A 15,360-nucleotide genomic window follows, 5' to 3' on the forward strand; every position below is an offset into this window, starting at 1 on the left:
CGCTTAAGATACATTCACTTAGTATACAAAGAAGTAATTTACTCGCCACGACCCTTGCTTTTCTCGACCTTGAGCAACAGTGCCTTGTTGATGTGGGGCAGCACACCACCGTAGGCAATGGTGGCCTTGATCAGAGTATCGAGTTCCTCGTCACCTCTGATGGCCAGCTGCAGATGTCTCGGTGTGATTCTTTTAACCTTGAGGTCCTTAGCAGCGTTTCCTGCCAGCTCAAGCACCTCGGCAGTCAGATATTCTAGCACAGCGGCAAGATAGATGGCCGACTTCGATCCCACTCTGATCTTGGACTGGGCCTGCTTCTTAAGGTATCTCTTGATTCTTCCAACAGGAAATTGCAGGCCCGCTCTGGCAGAGTGGCTCTGCAATTTGAGGGACCCCTCTTTGGCTCCCGACTTTCCTTTTCCTCCGTGAACTTTTCCTGACATATTAAGATGGAAGAAGCTTTAAATACAAATAGGTAAACAAATGTTTATATTTTGAATGTTTATATTCTTTAAAGGAGGGCAGGGTCAGGGCACTGGGCCGGGTAACTGTGACAACCTGGAAGTGGTGCTCTTTTTTTTTTTTTTAACGGGCCTGAGAATATTACCACAGAATGCTGCAAATGCTGCGTGACTATTATCGTTATCGTATATTAATTAAATGCCTAGTTCATTCAGGGCAGGGAGTCTGTATCCGTTAGGGGTCTGCGAGCCGCCCATAGTAACGAGGGTCTGTGCCGCGGCTGAGTCTGGCGTAGCCAGCTGATTATTCAGCACGTTATTGAGCCATGTTTTCGTACTAGTAGGCGTTCCTGCGGAGATAGGGGTATCGTAGTTGTTTATGATGAAAGAGACAGAATGAGGAGAGTTCACTCTGCTGGAGGAAGCAGAAGAGGCAGATGGCACAGCGCTTGGGGTCGGCGTTGGCAATTGGGAGCCAGCTGGCGAGAAATTGGAGTTCTGGACAAAGATCGGGCCCGGCTTGTTGGGCAGGTGTGGTCTGAATTCGTTGCTGCCGGACAACAAAATGCTTCTACGAGGCGGCGGAAGCATTGCGCCTTGCTGGACGACAGCCTGGTTTTTCTGCGTGTGCGTATCCTTTTCCTCAGATTTCATTCTGACATTGACATTTTCGCCGGGATACGTGAGAATGAAATTCTCGTAAATGTGGACGGTTTGTTTATGTTGTCTAAGATTGTCCAGTCTAGAGAATCGGCGAGCGCAATGTTCGCACTTGAAAGGTCTCTCGCCGGTGTGTTTTCTAATATGTCTAGCGAGATGTTCAGAACGAGTGAATGACATCGAGCAGTTCTCGTAGCCAACACATTGGAAAACACGGCCCTTGTGTTTTTTAGTGGAGGAGGTTCTAGGCATGAGTTGGCAATTAATTTCAAAAGAACTGCGGAATTTTGCAAATTTTATACGTCAGGAAGAGAAACAGGTAAGCGAGCGAGATTCAAAAAAATGCATCATGCAACGGTGGGACGATAGGACCTATAGGGGAAAAACGTGGCGGAATTAGCCCCTGGCCCCCCTGCTTCGCCCTGGTGCACGCAGTAATTTTCAGGGAAAATACGCAGCCTGCAAGGTCGCCTCGGCACATTTCAGCCTGGAACCTGTTATAGGCCAGTTTTGAAAATTTTCACGCAACAATATGCAAACGGTATTAACATGTCTGCAGCGTTTTTTATGAAGATTCCCTACTCGGAAGTCTGAATATTGTACTCCTGCGCCAAAAATAGGTCGTAAAAACCAAAAATGAACTTACTACAGGGCGTTCTGCTGTACGGGGATGCGAGGCACTTTAAATCGATGGAATGAACAATGTTCTGGTTAATTTTAGTAAACAGTGCTCATTCCCTTTTCATGTTATCTGACATCCGTGCACGGAAACAGGAACAATCTCTAATTATTCCAGAAGAAATGACATCTCCGTTTCCAAATATCTATCAGCTGCGCAGAGTGAGCAGTGATAACGCGAAACCGTGTACAATATGCTATAAATCGACGCAGGCCGTTCTGGTGTCGTCTCCGGATTTTTTTTACGTTTGTGAGTCGCACTTAAAGGACAAGCAGTTCTGTACGGTAAAATATGCAGACGGTGAAGACGAAAAAGACGCAGAGTACCAGTCCCTCGACAAAGAAGTCCGAAGCTCAGACCAGAAGGCCGCCCAGATTCAGCACAAGATCCAGCAGCGAGAGTCGCAGCTTGCCAGAGTGCGAGATTACCTATGGAAACCAAAAGAAGACGAGAATCAGCCAGATCTGAAGCAGCAGCTTTCGGAAATAATAAAACAGCGTGATCTGGCAAGAGCTAAATTAGAAAAATTTATCAAAGCCTACACAAGATATACGCTGGATGCTGTCTTCTACAAATCGAGACTCCAGCAGCATAGCAAGAAAATTAGACATCAGCAGATCGTGCAGAAGCTGAACAACGGGACTCTGTTCCCCTCCATTCCTGACCTTCCCAAACCATAGTTTTCAAGTCGAGTCCTGTCGCTGCCACTTCGCACCTTTTATGCCACGGACCATGAGATCGAGCGTCAACGTTCTCATCTTGCCCTCACGATCCAGCACGTCGGCCACTTTGACTGTCTTAACGTAGGTAAATCCAAGCTTCTGATAAATTTTCCTGTTGCGAGGATGCGAGCTTTCCAAGTACAGCGGGGCCCCGATCTGTCTGCCCTTGCTTTTGCGCTGGTCGTACTCCGCCAGAATATCGCGGTCTTCGTCGTAGTACCACGACGAGTGGGCCGACGACGCGTCGGAGCTGGCCGACGAGTAGCCCGAATAATCTGTAAATGTATCCGACTGTAAGTCAAAGTCGAAATTATACGACTGGATCTCCGAGTCCAGTAGCGATTCCTCGTTTGCGTCGAATCCAGAATGCACGGGGTCGGCGTCGTCCTCGAGGTCCGAGTCGCCGTCCTCTGTTGGCTGCTTATGCAGATCAATGTAGTTGTGTGTCACGAAATCGATCAAACGTCGAGCCAGTCCTTTGCCTCGACCTCTTGGAATGGCACCTATGTCGGACAGGTACCACGATTTGTCTCGATCGGGGCCGAGAACCTCTGCGCGGAACGACTCAAGCATCTGTGACTGCTCCTCAAACACCCTCTGTCTAGTTTCTTTATTTGCTAACCACATGAACTTCAAATACCCGCCTTGATATAGCGACCACAAGTAATTAAGGATCGACTGCGGCTGATGGTCTTTGGCCTTCTGCGGTTTCTCAAAGCACGCGACAGCCAAAAACGGAGCATCGGGCATCTTCTGCTCCAGCTCCGAATCTCGCACAGCGACCACCAGTCCCTTGAGAATCGTCGAGTAAACCGTGGCCTCAAACAGGGCCATGTTCATCTGTCGTTTCAGGCGCGCGTCGGTAATACCACTCGTGAGATAGTTGACATACAGGTCGTCCTTGAATGCGATTTGCAAAGTCTTTGCCGCTTTTTTGTAGTCCTTCAAAGTCACCACTTCGACATGCAGATTATGGGCCGACACCGTGTCGGAGATTTCCTCGTCCGAGCTGTTGGCCTGGGATACGTCTCCCTTTTTGATGCTCGACTGGAGCTTCGAGAAGAACGACATGCTAGATCTACGAAGTTCTTATCACTTCCTTGTGTTAATATACGACTGGGTACTCTGCACAGCCAAGAAACAACCAAGCATTTATACACAAACTCGGTATCTCGAGCCTGGGCCGGGTAAGCGCGCCATACAAAAACCAGTAGCATCGGAACTGGTTTCGCGAGCTTTGGACGCCCGAGAAGTGTCACCGCGGCTAATCAAGGTCCAGAGCGATATCCTCGTGAACGCTCGTTGGAAATTATCTTGTTGAATACACATTGATCAGGTGGAAATCTTGGCCAAGATTTCGCCTATTATATAAGCAGATCGATAAGGTGGCTCGAGTGTGCTATGCTATATGGACCTTGGGCTTTATGGCTGCCGCGACCTTGCTCTTTTTGAGCGCGCCCAACCGGCCTGCTGCTCTTTGCGACTCGATACTCTCTCTGATCATCAGCCCCACGCATTCTTCCACGTTCGTCCAGTTCTCGAACGAACAGTCGATCTCGATGAACGGGAAGCTCCATTGTTTGGCCAATTTCCTGCCTTCTTCGATCAGCACCGGCGACGCCAGCTCATGTGCACAATGGGTCGCGACCATCACGATGGGAGGAAGATACGTTGCGTTGGGGTCCGTCTGTGCTATTTTGGATTTAGTCCACAAAGTTTTGAGAGAGCGGTTGATAGAGAAGATGTCATACTCCTTGCCAACCTCCCAGTTATGGTGGTATCTTAAAAACTCTGTCCATGCCTCCTCCAAAGTCGATTTGATCGCCTTGACCACTTCCAACGGCTTGAGAGGCTGGCTGTCTTGCGGATCGTCCGTCACGCAGTAAGACGGGGGTGGAGAGTCCAGCGTCGTTTCTGGAATGCAGCTATAGCAGAGAATGTATCCATCGATGGAGCCGTTCAGGTCACTAATTCCAGACCCGACTATCAACGGCTTCACCCTAGCACGTCCAAGTCCTCCGTCGTTGTCCTCGGCCAGGTTCCTCAGAACGTCCTTGGCCAATCTCGAGTCTAAAGACCGTTCCAAAAAAGGTATGAGCTCCTCTGCCTCCACGCCAGGCGTGTCGATCAGTTCAATAAGAATTGGTGTGGTGTATGGCGGAGTATACGCACTGTGGTTACTGGAATTCGACCGAAAAAATTGCTTTTCGAAAGGCTGCTCAAAAGGCGAACTAAAGGGACTCGAAAAGCTGCTGTAATTCAACGGCGATGAATAGGGCGATATCGGAGATAGCTTGTCGTCCAACTGTGTGTAGTCCAGGTCGTAGTAGTTGAGAGTCTTGCTGAGAACGTACTCGGTAGACGTATTTCTTGACTGTGTTTTTTTGAGCGCATTCAAAATAGGCTCTGTGAGGTTGATATCGGTGCCTCCTATAATTCCCATTTCCTCAAAGTCCGCCTCAGTTGCGTTGATATCCAGTAGGGTCCTGGTTTTGGGGTTTGCAGGCTGAAACTGCAGTAATGTGGGGGAGTTCTGGATAGTAGGGTAGTAATTACCAAGAGATTTGTTGTTTGTGATGATCGAAACAATCGACGACTTGGACGAGTTATGGGGTCCCAGAAGCGCAAACCTCAGAGGCCGATCTGTGGTCGACCTCATCAAATTCTTCCTGTCATGGCTTATCATGTTTGATATAGTCTCTTAATTTTTTTTTTATTTTTTCTCACATGTTTTTTGCGTTATCACCTCGTAGATCCAGCGTGCCAGATAAAAAACAGTCAAAACAGACCAAAATCGCTAGCGCGCATAATTGAACGCTTCGAGCCAGCTGTACCAAGTACCACCAAACTGGAAATCCAAACTATGCCTCAATGCCCGTTGAAGATACAGGTCTTTATCCACATTGTAGAAAACCATGAGCAGTCCCCAGACCAGGCCACTAGTTGTTCTCCAACCGACTTTCTCAATCTGAGCACGGCGTAGCCTTGTCCTACGGTGAAGTTTAACAGAGAGCCATTTACCCAGTGCCAGAACAACTCGCGACAGACAATACATCGTGATCTGTGTTGCTATTGCTTCGTTCACAAACTTCTTGAAGTGCATGTTCAGAACGCCCCCATAGACCAATATGCCCCCGAGAAATCCCCCAATAAAATGGTTGATCGTTCTTTTCGGTGCTATCTGGTTCAGCGACAATTGCACCGAGCTGTAGATTAAGGCAAATAGGGCCAAAAGCTTGCCGTGGTCGAGCCCCAATCGTATCGACCTTATCACTTTTTCGACTATCTGATCCATCAGTCGTCTTCGTCTGTCCATTGATCCCATCTGTACCGCTATGCTGTGTATGAAGCGCACTCTGTAGCCATATATGACGGCATTCTTAGAGGCTGACAAAACAGTGTCGATATAATCCATGACAAACAAAATACGGGGCATTATCACATGCCTAAATCCCCGATCAAATCGACGCGTCGACTCAATTTAATTTTTTGGGGTGAAAAGATCCTGCCCTGACTGTTTATCAATTATGCCGTTTGAAGAGTTGTCGTATAGCGTAGAGGACTCGTTTGTCCTGGGAGACATGAAGGTCTCCATCCTGAGATTTTTGGTGCCGCTGGACTATACAGTGCCAGACTCCACTATCAGTATCTGTGTCAAGCTGGTCAACAGCTACAAATACGGGGAGCCAACGGGTTTTGTTTACGAAGCAGACATTTCTCGAAATTTGGATCACATACTGCTGTATTTGCAAGGAGGGCCTGGCTATGAGTCGGAGTTTCCAAGCGACGCTTCAAGGCCCACTTTTCTCTCTCCACTATTACGTAAGGGGTATACGGTGCTGCTTCTTGACCAGCGGGGCACAGGACTGTCGACGCCTATACACGTTGCCAAACTGCTGAGTCTAGGGTCGGCTGAAAACCAGCTTCATTATCTGGAGTGTTTTCGTGCAGACTCGATCATCCGCGACTGCGAGCAAATCCGGCTGGGGCTTGTTGGCCGCTGCAAATGGACTTTGCTTGGCTACTCGTACGGTGGTTTTTGCTCTATTTGCTACTGCTCGATGTTCCCGGAAGCGCTGAAAAAAGTCCTGATTTTTGCTGGACTTCCACCACTCACAGGAGATCTGACACAGATATCCATAAATAACCTTGCTACCGCTAAACGGAGGACTCTGGAGTTCTACGAGGAGTATCCGGGGAACAAGCAACGGGTGGAGCGCATAGTTGACTATCTGAAGAAAGATAGACCCGCGCTGCCGAACGGGGGTGTTCTGAGCCCCGAACGGTTCCAGCAACTGGGGATGCACTTTGCCACAGTCGGTGGTTTTGGATGGATGAACAAGCTAGTTGTCACCATGACGCTGGAGCTACAAACGACAGGACAGTTGTCATACACCACGCTGAAAAATGCCCAGGACGGGTCCGGATTCGACTCCAATCTGCTGTACTTCTTTTTCCAGGAGGCTATCTACATGAATGGCAATGGGTCGAGCAGCCAATGGTTTGTCAACAAAATAAAAGAGCGCGTCCATGACGACGGAGAATTTTATTTCACTAGCGAGCACCACTATCCTGGAATTTGCGACGATTTCCAGTCATTGAGGAGTCTGAAGCCGCTGTTGGAGCTCGTTCACACATACGACAGATGGGACAAGATCTGGGATTTATCAAAGTTGCGCAACGTCACGCTCGCTAAATTGCCGGTTTACTGTCTGCTCTGCTACGACGACCAGTACGTGAGCACCGAGCTTGCCCTGGCCAATTCGTCTGTCTTTGAGTTCAAGAGATGGATAACCACCGAGTACCTTCATGACGGGATTATCGCGAGCGGCGAAGAGGTGGTGGACAAACTCTTCAGGCTGGTGGAGGGAAGAATTCCAAAATAAGTCAAATTTGTACACTAAAATTTCTGATAGCAAAATAATATCCGATTTGCCTCGAAAAAAAAAAAAAAAAAATCGGACTTCTATAAATCCGTTTTTATGGAGAAGTACACGGATATTTACCACCCACAATATATTCCTGGCACATATTCCATTTACACCTCTGCGATTCTACACCACAAACAGTTACAGAAAACCTCCCGACCATGCAACTATGTCTATGACAGAAACACACCTCTCGAAGATATTCCTGACCTCAAGTCGAAATACGGAGTGATACTGCTTCCACAGCCGTCCAACTCGGTCAATGACCCTCTGAATTGGCCACCATGGAGGAAATTGCTTCAGTTTTTCATTTTGATTTTAATAACGGCCTTTACGGCAGCGATAGCGAACGACGCATCTGCTCCTCAAGACTCTATCAACGAGCTCACAGGTATCGACTATGACTGGCTCAACAATTCCGCCGGAGTACTGTTCATTTCCATTGCAGCATCCGTTTGGCTGTACGGCCCTCTTGCGTCTCTTTGTGGCCGCAGAATCACGTACGTTCTCGGGCTGCTATTTGCGCTCTTTGGGTCCATCTGGTACGCCCGTATACGTCACAAGGGCGACATTTTTGGGTCTCAGGTACTCATTGGGTTTGCGGAAGGCTCGACAGAGGCCCAAGTGCAGCTGAGCATGAGCAGCATGTTTTTCAAGCACCAGTTGGGCGCCGTTGTCACGATTTATATACTGGCAACCTCGCTTGGCACCTATATGGGTCCGCTTTTTGCCAACATAATTGCCCAGCATAGGGGTTTCACTTGGGTGGGGTGGTCTGGAGCAATAGCGAGCGGAATATGCTTGCTCATGGTGCTATTTCTTCTCGAGGAGGACTATTTCGATTACTCAAGGTTCGCCTACCATTCCCAGAATTCGCTGCTCAATAGAAGTCTGCAGACACACGGAATTGTCAGCAATGAGCAGGACGACGACTTTGGGTACCACGACGCTCCGGCCACTTGGAAGCAGCGCTATTCGCTTCTTGGTGCCTGGAAGAACCGGTCAATGCAGGATTTTGTCAAGCAATACGCCAAACTGCTAGTCTACAATTTCCGTTGTTTCTGGTTTCCGCCCGTGATTTTTGGCGGCCTTATCTGGGGCTTCCAGAGCGCAGTGTTGTCTTTCTACCTCACCACCCAGGATACAGATCTCTACGCTGACCCGTTCAACTATTCCGGTCGCCGCATTGCCCTGATGAACATTCCGTGCATTATTGGCTCCTTTATTGGCAGCATCTACGCAGGATCGCTCACGGACTACTTTGTGCTCTGGGTGGCCCGCAAGAACAACGGCATTGTGGAGTCTGAGTTCAGACTGTTTTTCGCGTTTCTCTCCGGCATAGTTGGCTCTGTAGGGCTCCTGATGTTTGGCTTTGGCGTTTCGAGGGGCCTCGACTGGCGCGTCATCTACGTGGGGCTGGCAATGATCGCATACCTGTTTTCGTCCGCTGGAAACCTGGCGATGCTCTACGTGATCGGGACCTACGACCAGCTGATTCTGGAGACTCTCATTGCCGTCGAGGTGATCAACAACATCATCGGCTGCATTTTCACGTTCGCGTGCTCGCCGTGGCTGGACAGGTCCGGCACAGAGGCTACATACGTGGCTCTCGCGGTGCTGAATCTGTTCTTCATGTTTCTGAGTCTTCCGCTCATGATATATGGTAAACGCTGGCGTAAGGCCACCAAGAACTCGTACATACGGATGATTGAGGCAAGACCGAAAGGGTAGCGGTTTTGCACCGATTTATAGATTTTTACTTAATTTCTGCTACGCGAATAATTTTTATTTTTATTTTTTTATGCAACTTCCCCATAAACCAACAGAGCAGTCGCCGCTGCTCCCGCAGCCGGCACCGGCACACACACCGCTGCCGGGAAACCTGCCGCTCATCATCGTGTCTCTGTGGACCGGTTCATTTCTTTCGTCAGCTGACTCCACCATCGTGTCGACCACGGCCAACACCATTGCCTCGCTGCTTCATGACTCCAATAGACTTGCCTGGATCGGCACGAGCTACCTGCTGACCAACGCGATTTTCCAGCCGCTGATGGGCAAAATCAGCGAGGTGTTTGGCCGCAAAACAAGTCTCCTATTTGCGCAGTTCTGGTTCGGATTGGGCTGTCTTTTGTGTGCCTGCTCGCGGTCGGTGACCCAATTTGCTGCTGCGCGGGCGTTGGCGGGAATTGGAGGCGGCGGAATCTCTGCCCTGAGCTCTATCGTCGTCACCGACGTCGTTCCGCTCAGAATGCGCGGCATGTACCAGGGATACGCAAATCTCGTGTACGGCCTGGGCCAATTTATCGGTCCAATCATTGGCGGTATTAGTCTCGGCCTAGACCCGAATAACGGCTGGAGATGGATGTTTGGCTGTCAGGTGCCACTGGTGGTTCTTGCCGCGTACCTTGTCTCCACCAACGTGCACGAGTACATTGACGACGCAGAGGGACGTACGCACAAACGCTTCACCAAAGAAAACTTTTCCAAGATCGACCTGGCCGGCTCGCTGACGCTGGCGTTGCTTATTGCGAGCGTGCTGCTCCTGTTCTCGTCGACCAGCCGCGCCGAGGGGCTCACATTCGTGGCCAGTGCCGCTGTTTCCGGCGTGCTATTCTATCTGGTGGAAACCAGACCCGCTACAGAACATATCATCCCGCCGTTCGCTTTCCAGGGAGTCCTGCGCTTGGGGGCCCTCACAGCGATGTTTGGAACCATGACGCTGTACGGAATCAATTTTATCCTGCCTATCTATCTGCAGACCGTCCACGGTCTTGACTCGCTGCAACTGGGGCTGTTCAACGGCTTTGGCGTGTTTTTCGTGTCTTTTGGCTCGCTGTATTCCGGCTGGCTACTGAAACACGACGCCAACGCAAAGGACGACTACATCGTCGCCCAATCCGTCCGCGTCTCGATATTGGGGTTCCTGGCTGTGTGTTCAGGCTCGCTCGTGTCGCTTGGTGTTTGTCTGACTGCAAAGCCAGCGTTCGCGCCAGAAGACCGCAACTATTGGCAGATTGCGCTGCTTGCCGCGGGCTTCTCCTTGACCGGATTTGGATACGGCATGTTCTTGGTGAGTCTGCTGATCATGGTGGTGGGCAAAGTTGGTCTCAAACACCAGGCCTCCGTCACCGGAATGAATTACCTGTTCCGGTCAATCGGCTCCGTTTCTGGGGCAGGAATCACTCTCAACATCTACAGCACGGTCCTCAGCAAAGAGCTACGGCACTACTTCATCAAGAAGAAAAGACCGGACGGCGAGAAAATATACAAAACTCTCATGGAGAACTTCTTTTATGTGCGCAACGGCCTGGACCCAAAATATACCACCAAAGTGCTGAAAATATACCGCGAGGCCGTGGGTGATTCGCTCATGATGGTGTTTGTCTTTGCCACAATGGCCCTCACAGCGAGCATCTCGCTCAGACTGTATAGCAAGTGACTCAGCCATACAGTTTCTTTTCGATATCGCTTCTTTTGTATGGACTGTCCAAGTAGGACAGCACTTCTTTGCCCATTTGGCTGCCAAACATAGCGATTGCCGCCACCATCGTCCGGCACACCAGTTTTTCCGTAAGACAGCCGTATCCCGTCCCCATCCCTGTCATGACAAACACGTCTAGCGACGGCTCTTGTCTGACCCGCACCAGACTCTGCCAGGTCCAGTCGAACACGGATTGTATTGTCTGTTCTTCTGTAAACCCGAGGATTTTTGGAGTTCGCATTGTCGGGACGTGCAGGATCGCGCTGGCCCTATACTTCTGCCAGGCTAGCGAGTCCGGCCAGTCGAAGCGGATCAGTTGCGCAGTCCCTGGAGCCGAGTATCCGTTACTGTTTTCGACTATCCAATTCTTCACGTACCGGTCGGTGGTACGCCAGTCGCCAGCCTCGGAAAATAGGTACGCCAACGCCTTGTCGTAGCCGCCGCCCATTCCGCCAAAGGAGTTGCCCGGTGAGAAAAAGACGCTTTCCTTGCTGGTGTCAAACTTGAGGTTTTCTATATTCCCGTGGAAGATGGAAACCTCCAGTTTCTCGTCGCGCCACCGCATCGCATCAGCCAGCTCTTTTTTTAGCCGTCTCATCTCTTCCTTCCACAGCCGGCAAATATGCCCACTGGCATCAAGCAGCACTATTCGCATCAGATAAGGAAATTCTGTGGGTAAAAATTAATTTTTCTCTAGATATTATATTTCACCAGCTTGAATGCTGGCGGCGACGGCATCTCCTCCACAGGCCTCTCGACCACCACCAGCTCGTCGTCCGACAGTCTGTCTACCAACAGCAGGTTCTTGTACTTGTTGGTGAACCAAAACGTCTTGTCAGAGACCTCCTTTTCTGTGCTGTCGTTGACAGAGCCGTTCACTCCGTTCGGCTTGCTCCTAGGCCGTTTCCTGCCCTTGGCCTGTTTTTGGGGAAGTTGTGTTTTGGCGTCGAAAAATGCTATCCAGCTGGCGCCATATACCCAGAACCGGTCTGGAGTTTCGAAAACTCCATACGGCTGGCCGGGCAGCGACAGAAACGGTTGCGGCATGTTCTCGCTATTTTTCTTGGACCACTCGGTGTGCAACTCGCCGTCCAAATTGAATTCGTAGAGCTTATGTTCCATGGTAGCCACCAGAAGCGTGTCGTTGGACGTGAACCGCAAAGCTGTCGGCACCTCGTTCAGTCTCACCAGCACGCGCGCCTCGCCAGATCCGAGGTCCAGCACAGAGATCTTCCCGTTGTAGCCGGCACAGGCAACGAGCCGTGAGTCCTGGCTGGCATCCAAAAGTTCGCACGCATTCTCGACGTCGTACTCTACCACGTCCTGGGCCTCGTCGAACTCAGACACGTCGTCGTCGTCGTCCACGTTGAAGCGGACACTCAGACACTCATTGCTATGTGTCACCAGCAGGATGAGTCCCAGGCTGTCAAGAATGCGCACTTTTTTGGCTCCAATCTCTTCCAGCTTGGCAGCCGGCACTTTCACCACCTGCAGCTTGTCGGCGTCCGTCTCGATCAGCTCGTAGATGCGGACAATGCTCAGTCGCGCAACAACCAGATACCGTCCGTTCTTGGAGATCGCAACCTGACTGATGCTTTCAGGGTCCGAGAGGGTGAGCTTGGCGGCCAGTATCTTTTGCTGGTTGTCCAGAAAACGCCATATTTTCACGGTCTGGTCCTGCCACATCACCAACAGTCTGTGTTCATCGTTTATTATCAGATTGTTAGCGTTCAGCGGAAGCTTCAACACCATGCTGTTTTGGAAATTTCTTAGCGTATTCACGGCAACCACTCTTTCCACACCACCACTGACCAACAGGTCCAGATTGCGCGACTCGTACGACGCCATGGCACGCACGTCGTTGCCATGCAGCAGTCTGTTGGAGCTGTTTATCCACTTATGCGATTTTTTCCCTTTGTCAACCAGCTGGAACTGAAATATCTTGCGGTCCACTCCGGCACTGAACACCGTGGTGCCGCTCATGTCTCCTGTCAGCGTCAGAACGTCTGCCTCGTGGACGTTGAAACTCTGCTGCAGTACAAAATGTTTCATGTCCCAGAACTTGACGCTTCCGGTAGAGTCTCCGGAAACCAGCTGGCTCCCGTTTGCGACCATGTAGAGACTCCACACAAGCGTGCTCTCTGTCTTCGACTTGTCGACTCTTAGTGTCTGTAGTAATTGTCCCTTGATGTCCCAGCATCTGATTCGCCCGTCTGCGCATCCGCCAATGATCATGTCGTCTTTATTCCAGCATAGACTCAGAACTCGCGACTGCTGTCTTTGCAAGATCCGCTCGTGCTCCATCACGCCAGGACCGCCTGAAATGTCGATTATCACCACCGAGCCGTCCTCGCAGCCCACAGCAATTTTGTTCTGCGACTGGTTGGCGGCCAAAGACCATATCACACCCGCATTGCAGTCGTGGTTCTGTAAAGGAGCGCTTTTCGCAACGTCCCACTCGGTCAAATACGTCGATCCGCCAATGGAAAATAACCTGGAGTGTCCCTCATCACTGCACCACACGAGTCCCTCGACGGATCTGCCCCGACACCCGGGAATCACGTGCTCCTTGAGCCAGTTGGTGTGTCTTCCTCGCGGGTTCCACACCTCTATCGACCCGTCGGCGCGACCCACGGCCAAACGGAGCCCGTGCGGACAGCTGTCGCTCACGGAGTTGTGCGAGAATGCAAGCGACGTCACCGTGTGCGGCGTATAGTCCACAAATCGACACCGGTGAATATACATACTGAATGAAATATTTTTTAAATATTTTTACAAAAAATATCTATATTTGCATACGGCTTACCCGGCCATAGAGCAGGGTCAGGGTCCTCAGCACACCAGCACGTAAACGCAGCTACAGTGTTCCGGTGGCTGTCCCATAGCCATTGGGGGACTCACTGCCCCTGCCGGAGCATACATGTCCAGCAATTTAGCTTCTAAGGTACACTTTCACTATATCCGGCGTTTCTCCGAGTCGGATATTTTTCATGTTGATTGTACGCTCTTCGCTGTTCCAGCTCGGTTGCCGAAGCGCCCACAGGGCCGGTATTCGCCGCCAGAGCACGTCGCCCCTACAGAGATACGACCACCTGGTGGCTCAGCACAGATTGAAGGACGACCCGTACCAGCGGGGAATCCTGAGCAGCTTGGAGGGGTTATACTCCGAGCTTGTCCGTTACCGGCCCCCAAAAGTGGACGAGCCGGACATCAGAGACCTGACTCCCACGACAGGGCTGTCGAAGGTATTTGGGTCGATTTTCAGGAAGAGAAAGGCGGCCCCCGAGGAAGCTGTCTCTGTGCCTAACGGTATCTATCTCTACGGAGACGTTGGATGCGGGAAAACCATGCTGATGGACCTTTTTTACCAAACTGTCCCTGAGCATCTCACCAAGCGCAGAGTACACTTCCACCAGTTCATGCAAAACCTGCACAAACGCTCGCACGAGCTCAAGATGAAACATGGGGGCAAGCAGGACATCGACGTGATTCCGCTGCTGGCGTGGGAGTTGGCGCAGAAATCGACTGTGCTGTGTTTCGACGAGTTCCAGGTCACCGACGTTGCGGACGCGATGCTGCTGAGACGGCTGCTGAACCTGGTTCTGCGGCCGGACCACGGCCTTATTCTGTTTGCAACGTCCAACAGGGCCCCCGACGACCTGTACATCAACGGAATCCAGCGCGAGTCGTTCATTCCCTGCATCCAGCTGATCAAAAGAACCACCAAGGTCATCTATCTAAACTCGCCAACAGACTACAGGAAAATTCCCAAACCTCTGTCCTCTGTGTACTACTTCCCTAAACCAGGCATCCGTTTCGACTCCAAGGCGTCGCGAAGACAGCAAAAGGAGCATATCGACACCTGGTACCGCTTCTTTGCGCAGGGAGTTCCGCCAAGGGACAACGTGCCGCTGCGGATCTGGGGCCGCGACCTTGTTGTGCCGCTCAGCTCGCCGCCCAACGTTGCCATGTTCACCTTCGACCAGCTCTGTGGCCAGCCGCTTGCTGCCGGCGACTACCTGACGCTGGCCTCGTCCTACAAAGCGTTCATTGTCACCGATATCCCGTATCTGAGCGTCAACGTGCGCGATCGAGTGCGAAGATTTATTACGTTTTTGGACGCCGTCTACGACAGCCACGGGTGTCTCGCCGTCACGGCGGCTGCTCCGTTCACGGACATTTTTGTGGAGCCCGAGGACATCGGCGACGGCGACTACTCGCTGTCGCGCACCACGTCGGAGGAGGTGGAGGACGCTCTGGAAAACGACGATTTGGTGAAAAACCACGGCTTCGACAAGAAAGTGGCCAAGAAGGCGGCCATGTTCGGCACGCTGGATGAGGAACGCTTTGCGTTTGCCAGAGCGCTCAGCAGACTGAGCCAAATGAGCACCCAGCACTGGATCGACGATAGATTTTCCTAGACTTGCAA

At 51.1% G+C, this 15,360-nt stretch overlaps 12 protein-coding genes across 12 annotated transcripts; 5 read left to right on the plus strand and 7 right to left on the minus strand.

Annotated features, from left to right (window-relative positions):
• Nucleotides 1-38: 38 nt before the first annotated feature.
• KL928_002710 (uncharacterized protein) lies at nucleotides 39-443 on the minus strand (the record flags this gene model as incomplete). The annotated part of the gene is made up of 1 exon (XM_043203217.1): nucleotides 39-443. The coding sequence occupies one exon, from the start codon at nucleotides 441-443 to the stop codon at nucleotides 39-41; it is 405 nt and encodes a 134-aa protein (XP_043059864.1).
• Nucleotides 444-656: 213 nt separating this feature from the next.
• Nucleotides 657-1,373, minus strand: KL928_002711 (uncharacterized protein; the record flags this gene model as incomplete). The annotated part of the gene is made up of 1 exon (XM_043203218.1): nucleotides 657-1,373. The coding sequence occupies one exon, from the start codon at nucleotides 1,371-1,373 to the stop codon at nucleotides 657-659; it is 717 nt and encodes a 238-aa protein (XP_043059865.1).
• Nucleotides 1,374-1,865: 492 nt separating this feature from the next.
• Nucleotides 1,866-2,480, plus strand: KL928_002712 (uncharacterized protein; the record flags this gene model as incomplete). Its single annotated transcript, XM_043203219.1, has 1 exon — nucleotides 1,866-2,480. One exon carries the CDS (start codon nucleotides 1,866-1,868, stop codon nucleotides 2,478-2,480), a length of 615 nt encoding a protein of 204 aa, XP_043059866.1.
• A 3-nt stretch (nucleotides 2,481-2,483) lies between these two features.
• Nucleotides 2,484-3,593, minus strand: KL928_002713 (uncharacterized protein; the record flags this gene model as incomplete). Its single annotated transcript, XM_043203220.1, has 1 exon — nucleotides 2,484-3,593. The coding sequence occupies one exon, from the start codon at nucleotides 3,591-3,593 to the stop codon at nucleotides 2,484-2,486; it is 1,110 nt and encodes a 369-aa protein (XP_043059867.1).
• Nucleotides 3,594-3,921: 328 nt separating this feature from the next.
• Nucleotides 3,922-5,208, minus strand: KL928_002714 (uncharacterized protein; the record flags this gene model as incomplete). The annotated part of the gene is made up of 1 exon (XM_043203221.1): nucleotides 3,922-5,208. The coding sequence occupies one exon, from the start codon at nucleotides 5,206-5,208 to the stop codon at nucleotides 3,922-3,924; it is 1,287 nt and encodes a 428-aa protein (XP_043059868.1).
• Nucleotides 5,209-5,319: 111 nt separating this feature from the next.
• On the minus strand, nucleotides 5,320-5,937 carry KL928_002715 (uncharacterized protein; the record flags this gene model as incomplete). Its single annotated transcript, XM_043203222.1, has 1 exon — nucleotides 5,320-5,937. One exon carries the CDS (start codon nucleotides 5,935-5,937, stop codon nucleotides 5,320-5,322), a length of 618 nt encoding a protein of 205 aa, XP_043059869.1.
• A 112-nt stretch (nucleotides 5,938-6,049) lies between these two features.
• KL928_002716 (uncharacterized protein) lies at nucleotides 6,050-7,408 on the plus strand (the record flags this gene model as incomplete). The annotated part of the gene is made up of 1 exon (XM_043203223.1): nucleotides 6,050-7,408. One exon carries the CDS (start codon nucleotides 6,050-6,052, stop codon nucleotides 7,406-7,408), a length of 1,359 nt encoding a protein of 452 aa, XP_043059870.1.
• Nucleotides 7,409-7,504: 96 nt separating this feature from the next.
• KL928_002717 (uncharacterized protein) lies at nucleotides 7,505-9,181 on the plus strand (the record flags this gene model as incomplete). The annotated part of the gene is made up of 1 exon (XM_043203224.1): nucleotides 7,505-9,181. One exon carries the CDS (start codon nucleotides 7,505-7,507, stop codon nucleotides 9,179-9,181), a length of 1,677 nt encoding a protein of 558 aa, XP_043059871.1.
• Nucleotides 9,182-9,251: 70 nt separating this feature from the next.
• On the plus strand, nucleotides 9,252-10,889 carry KL928_002718 (uncharacterized protein; the record flags this gene model as incomplete). The annotated part of the gene is made up of 1 exon (XM_043203225.1): nucleotides 9,252-10,889. The coding sequence occupies one exon, from the start codon at nucleotides 9,252-9,254 to the stop codon at nucleotides 10,887-10,889; it is 1,638 nt and encodes a 545-aa protein (XP_043059872.1).
• A 1-nt stretch (nucleotide 10,890) lies between these two features.
• KL928_002719 (uncharacterized protein) lies at nucleotides 10,891-11,496 on the minus strand (the record flags this gene model as incomplete). Its single annotated transcript, XM_043203226.1, has 1 exon — nucleotides 10,891-11,496. The coding sequence occupies one exon, from the start codon at nucleotides 11,494-11,496 to the stop codon at nucleotides 10,891-10,893; it is 606 nt and encodes a 201-aa protein (XP_043059873.1).
• A 128-nt stretch (nucleotides 11,497-11,624) lies between these two features.
• Nucleotides 11,625-13,676, minus strand: KL928_002720 (uncharacterized protein; the record flags this gene model as incomplete). The annotated part of the gene is made up of 1 exon (XM_043203228.1): nucleotides 11,625-13,676. The coding sequence occupies one exon, from the start codon at nucleotides 13,674-13,676 to the stop codon at nucleotides 11,625-11,627; it is 2,052 nt and encodes a 683-aa protein (XP_043059874.1).
• A 245-nt stretch (nucleotides 13,677-13,921) lies between these two features.
• On the plus strand, nucleotides 13,922-15,352 carry KL928_002721 (uncharacterized protein; the record flags this gene model as incomplete). The annotated part of the gene is made up of 1 exon (XM_043203229.1): nucleotides 13,922-15,352. The coding sequence occupies one exon, from the start codon at nucleotides 13,922-13,924 to the stop codon at nucleotides 15,350-15,352; it is 1,431 nt and encodes a 476-aa protein (XP_043059875.1).
• Between the last annotated feature and the right edge of the window lie 8 nt (nucleotides 15,353-15,360).

The sequence above is a fragment of the Ogataea angusta genome, assembly GCF_019207475.1.
Source record: "Ogataea angusta isolate 61-244 chromosome Unknown 61-244_NODE_5_length_850226_cov_91.758892, whole genome shotgun sequence".
NCBI lineage: Eukaryota > Fungi > Ascomycota > Pichiomycetes > Pichiales > Pichiaceae > Ogataea > Ogataea angusta.